Genomic DNA, 5,061 nt, shown 5'->3' on the forward strand with positions numbered 1-5,061 from the left:
TAGCATTCTTTTTTTTTTGAGTTGAAGTCTCACTCTGTCGCCCAGACTGGAGTGCAGTGGCCGCTCCCGGCCACCGCAGCCTCGACCTGCTGGGCTCTGGCGATCCTTCCGCCTCAGCCTTCCGAGTAGCCGGAATTACAGGCACGCGCTACTACGCCCGGCTGATTTTTGATTTATTGTAGAGATGAGGTCTCACAGCCCAGGCGGGTCTCGAACCCGCGGGCTCAGGCCATCCACTCACCTCAGCCTCCCAAAGGCGCGGGATTACAGGCTGAGCCACCGAGCCCGGCTTAAGCTAGCATTCTTAATAATTTTTATTACTTTTCTTCCTCTGTGAAAATAAGAGGGAAGCTGAGCCACCGAGCCCGGCTATCATTCCTAATCTTTAGACTATTTTGGCTTATGCTTATACCCTGCTCCTTCTTTTCTTTTTTTCTTTTGAGACAGGGTTTCACTCTAACACCCAGGTTATAGTACAGTAGGACACTCCTAGTTTAATGCAGCCTTGAACTCCTAGACTCAAGAATCCTCCTGCTTCAGGCTCCTGAGTAGCTGGAACGATTGGCACAAGCTATCATGGTCAGCTAATTTTTCTACTTTTTGTAGAGATAGCATCTTGCTCTGTTGCCTAGATTGATTTTGAATTCCTGACCTCAAGCAATCCTCAGCTTCCCAAAGTACTGGAATTACAGGTGTGAGCCACTGCACCCAACTTCCCTGCTTCTTCTGGCAACTTTTTTTTTTTTTTGCCAAATTCAGGCCCTGTGTTCAAAATAATAAAATTGTCAAAATGGCTTTTCCACCTAGACTACTCTTGGGTTTCCCAAATGGCCACAGGGTATACTATAATTTCCCCTACTCAGTCTATGAAGGATACTCGAAATAATTAGATATGCTTGGCATGATCCAGAGTTTTAATTGGCTCAACACCTTGTGAATGTTGCCTGTTATCATCAAGTCCACTGTATGTGAAAAACTAGCAAATAAAACAGAGGTTCAATCTCCCTAGACTAATTATATACAAATAAAATGTAGTCAATATGGCCAGGTGCGGTGGTTCACACCTATAATCCCAGCACTTTGGGAGGCAGAGGTGAGAGGATTGACTAAGCCCACAGTTTCAAGATCAGCCTGGACAACTTGGCGAGATCTCATCTCTACAATTAAAAAAAAAAAAAAAAAAAAAGCCGGGCTCGGTGGCTCAGCCTGTAATACTGCGCCTTTGGGAGGCTGAGGTGAGTGGATTGCCTGAGCCCATGGGTTGGAGACCCAGCTGGACAACTTGGCTAGACCTCATCTCTACAATAAATCAAAAAAATTAGTCAGGCGTTGTAGCGCGCGCCTGTAGTTCCAGCTACTTGGAAGGCAGAGGCGGAAGGATCACCGGAGCCCAGCAGGTTGAGGCTGCCGGGAGCAGCCACTGCACTCCAGTCTGGGCGACAGAGCAAGACTCCAACTCAAAAAAAAAAGAATAATGATTAGACAGCTGGGCTCGGTGGCTCAGCCTGTAATCCCGCGCTTTGGGAGGCTTAGGTGAGTGGACTGCCTGAGCCCGCGGGTTCGAGACCCACCTGGGCAACTTGACGAGACCTCATCTCTACAATAAATTAAAAAAAAAAATCAGCCGGGCATGGTAGTGCATGCCTGTAATTCTGGCTACTCGGAAGGGTGAGGCGGAAGGATCGCCGGAGCCCAGCAGATCGAGGCTGCAATGGCCGGAAGCGGCCACTGCACTCCAGTCTGGGTGAATGAGACTCCAACTCAAAAAAAAAAAAAAGAAGAATGATTAGAAAATATTACAGATATCCATACTTATCTACAAATTACTAAAAACAATGACTAGATGTTATATAAAGTGCCTTTACTAAATTTCACTTTTTTTTTTTTTTTTGAGTCAAAGTCTCATTCTTTCGCCCAGGCTGGAGTGCAGTGGCCGCTCCCGGCCACCGCAGCCTTGACCTGCTGAGCTCAGGCAATCCTTCCGCCTGAGCCCTCCAAGAAGCTGGAACTACAGCTACACACCATCACACCTGGCTAATTTTTATTTATTTATTGCAGAGATGAGGTCTCGCCAAGTTGCCCAGGCTGGTCTTGAACCCGTGGGCTCCAACAATCCACTCACCTCGGTTTCCCAAAGAGCTGGGATTATAGGCATGAGTCACTGCACCCAGCCCACTTTTTTTTTTTATGGTCCAGAGATCTTTTATTTTCGATATCTATTAAACCATGAATTCGCAGGGAAAAGTTTCCAGCAGCTCGGGCTCCTTTCTGTTAGTTCTCACAAAGTATGTTTCTCTGGGTGAAGCAGGCTGGTGCTTCAGCTGAACCCAGGTGGCTTTCTCCTTGGCTTCCTTCTTTTTCTGGTCATTTTCTTTCTTTTTTTTTTTTTGAGTTGGAGTCTCACTCGGTCGCCCAGACCTTGGAGTGCAGTGGCTGCTCCCGGCCACCACAGCCTCGACCTGCTGGGCTCTGGTGATCCTTCCGCCTCCCAAAGGCGCGGGATTACAGGCTGAGCCACCGAGCCCAGCTTCTGGTCATTTTCTTTCACACATTTCAGAAAGCTATCTCGACTCTTCGAGTACTTAATATGCTCAATATGCACATTAGTTATCTTGGCAAGAATCTTGCTGTTGACTTGTTAACAACAATGCCAACAGCATGCTAGGTGATATTGTAGACTCTTCTCTTGCCATGGTAACATATGTGGGCATTCCTTTCTGAACAGTACCCATTCCCTTGGGTCTACAACATCACCTTTCTTGTAGATTTGCAAGTATGTGGCCAAAGGAACAACTCTATGCTTTCTAAACGGCCTGGAGGACACATAGTGGGTGTCCCACCTCTTTCCCTCTGTGTTAGTCATTTTGGTGAATTACTAGAAGATGGTGGTTCTGGCCAAAAGGCAGTTTCTTCACTTTTTATGGTCATGTTATTTACATACATTTAGTAAAAATTGTCTTCCTTCCTTCCAGGATATAGTGGAATAAATCAAATACCATGTCAAAAATCTCATTTCATTAGTAAGCTAACCCGACCAGTAAGGAAGAGAGACTGTGCTTTATATGTATAAATAATGCCTGAAGTTCTCCCAGGAAAGTGGTTGTTTCCTATGGCTTTATTACCTATGAAATTCTAGCCTCACATGTAGGAAAGACGTCACTGAATATCAACAAATTCAGGGATTTCAAAGAAAGAAGCAGAGTTGAACTACATGATTTCTGGTTCCTGAACTTGGGAGAGAAACTGATTGGGATGTGAGAATAGAAACCCAAATGCAACATAAGCAAACAAACAAAAAGGTCACTTATAGTACACAAAAATAAATGACAGCACCAGGGATTTATAAACCTCAAGACAGAAGTTAACTTTTCAGCCTCAGTGTATGACTCCAGTTTTGCTAACCATACCAAAAAGATGTCGTACATACAACATGTAAATACAACAAAGCATTCAATCAATAATGCTGAATCACAAAATTACTAGACCAACTTCTGTGGTCAAATTCCTGTCCTTAGGGACAATATGTGACCACAAGGAGGAACTACTGGAGTAAAGATAATTCTGTCCTGCCATTATTCTGATCAAGGGTGCACATCACATGCCACAGTTGAAGAAGAAAAACAAACAAGAAACTGCTGCACTTTGAGATAAACCAAAAAACAACAGGGTCACTAAAGCACATAAAAGCTTGAATATTTCCTGTAAGTTAGAGAATCTCTAAAAAAAAAAAAAAAAACTCTGTCTGACTCTTGCAATGCTTATATCTGAAAATGTCATAACTTTTGCAGACATGATAATCATGTGAAGAAACTGCTATTTTTCTACTAGAAACAGACTAATCATAAACTTGATATTCCTAACAATTTTGCAAGCTTTTCTCTTGACTTATATCTTTGTTGTGTACATCTGACATTCTTGTGACATTTTTGAAAGTCAACTTCTTTTCCTTTCTAAATGCTTTTGTCTCTGACTTCCTTTCATAAAGGGAAAGAAGAAACCATATGAACAAATCCTAAGAGCCATATCATAGATACTATGACATTACTCTACCATCATAACATACCCAGGTTTCCTTCTACAGCTCCCCAAAAAGCACATGCACCTGTGAAACACACACATACTATGCTAACATACTATAGTTTTCCTTCCAAAGTGCTATCACACATTCCTGATGTATCCCAAACAGCTCCAACGGGGACCACTCACCTTGACAGAGTTGTCTTGACTGGAGGTAGCAAGAATGTGCTCACTGTCTGGGTGCCAGTCCAGGCCATGAATTTTGGAGAGGTGGGCTGCTAGATACTCCACTGCTGTACTGGGTTTCTGCAAGAGATCAGCACTGTGTTGTCAATTTAGAAAGAAGGCATTGAGTATCTACTACATAATAGTCTGCTAGCTGCTGAGTGGGGATACAAAAATGACACCAGATACTGTCTCTATCCTTCTCTTTGTATCAGTTGAACAAAACCACACGAAAAGACTTATCTCATTCTCCTTCACATGCCTGTAAATGGGCCTGTGAACCTCATTTCTTTATGTTCCTGCCCTAATACATGACTTTAATGAAGGATACAAGGTAGTGAGTGCTTTTCACCCTTTCTTTTTTTTTTTGAGTTGGAGTCTCACTGTCGCCAAGACTGGAGTGCAGTGGCCACTCCCGGCCAACGCAGCCTCCACCTGCTGGGCTCTGGCGATCCTTCCGCCTCAGCCTTCCAAGTAACTGGAATTACAGGCAAGCACTACCACGCCCGGCTAATTTTTTTGATTTGTTGTAGAGATGAGGTCTCACCTGCCCAGGCAGGTCTCGAACCCAGGGGCTCAAGCAATCCACTCACCTCAGCCTCCCAAAGGCACGGGATTACAGGCTGAGCCACCGAGCCTGGCTGCTTTTCACCCTTTCATAGTGATCTGACAATTCCCACAACCCTTCCACACAATCACCCAGTAGTGAGGTTGGGACATCCAAAAAGACCCAATTTCAGCCATGAGGTACAACCATCAATCTTTTTTTCTTTTTTTTGAGTTGGAGTCTCACTCTGTCGCCCAGACTGGAGTGCAGTG

General features: G+C 44.3%; 1 protein-coding gene across 1 annotated transcript in view; it reads right to left on the reverse strand.

Annotated features, from left to right (window-relative positions):
- WDR59 (WD repeat domain 59) overlaps positions 1-5,061 on the reverse strand; it is a 121,918-nt gene that overhangs the window by 58,166 nt on the left and 58,691 nt on the right. The window contains exon 8 of the mRNA XM_008067730.2: positions 4,207-4,323. Coding sequence (XP_008065921.1) covers positions 4,207-4,323 — 117 coding nt within the window. The remainder of the gene's footprint in view (positions 1-4,206; positions 4,324-5,061) is intronic.

This window comes from Carlito syrichta, unplaced genomic scaffold (assembly GCF_000164805.1).
Source record: "Carlito syrichta isolate Samal-C Ts95f unplaced genomic scaffold, Tarsius_syrichta-2.0.1 Scaffold309739, whole genome shotgun sequence".
Taxonomy (NCBI): Eukaryota; Metazoa; Chordata; class Mammalia; order Primates; family Tarsiidae; genus Carlito; species Carlito syrichta.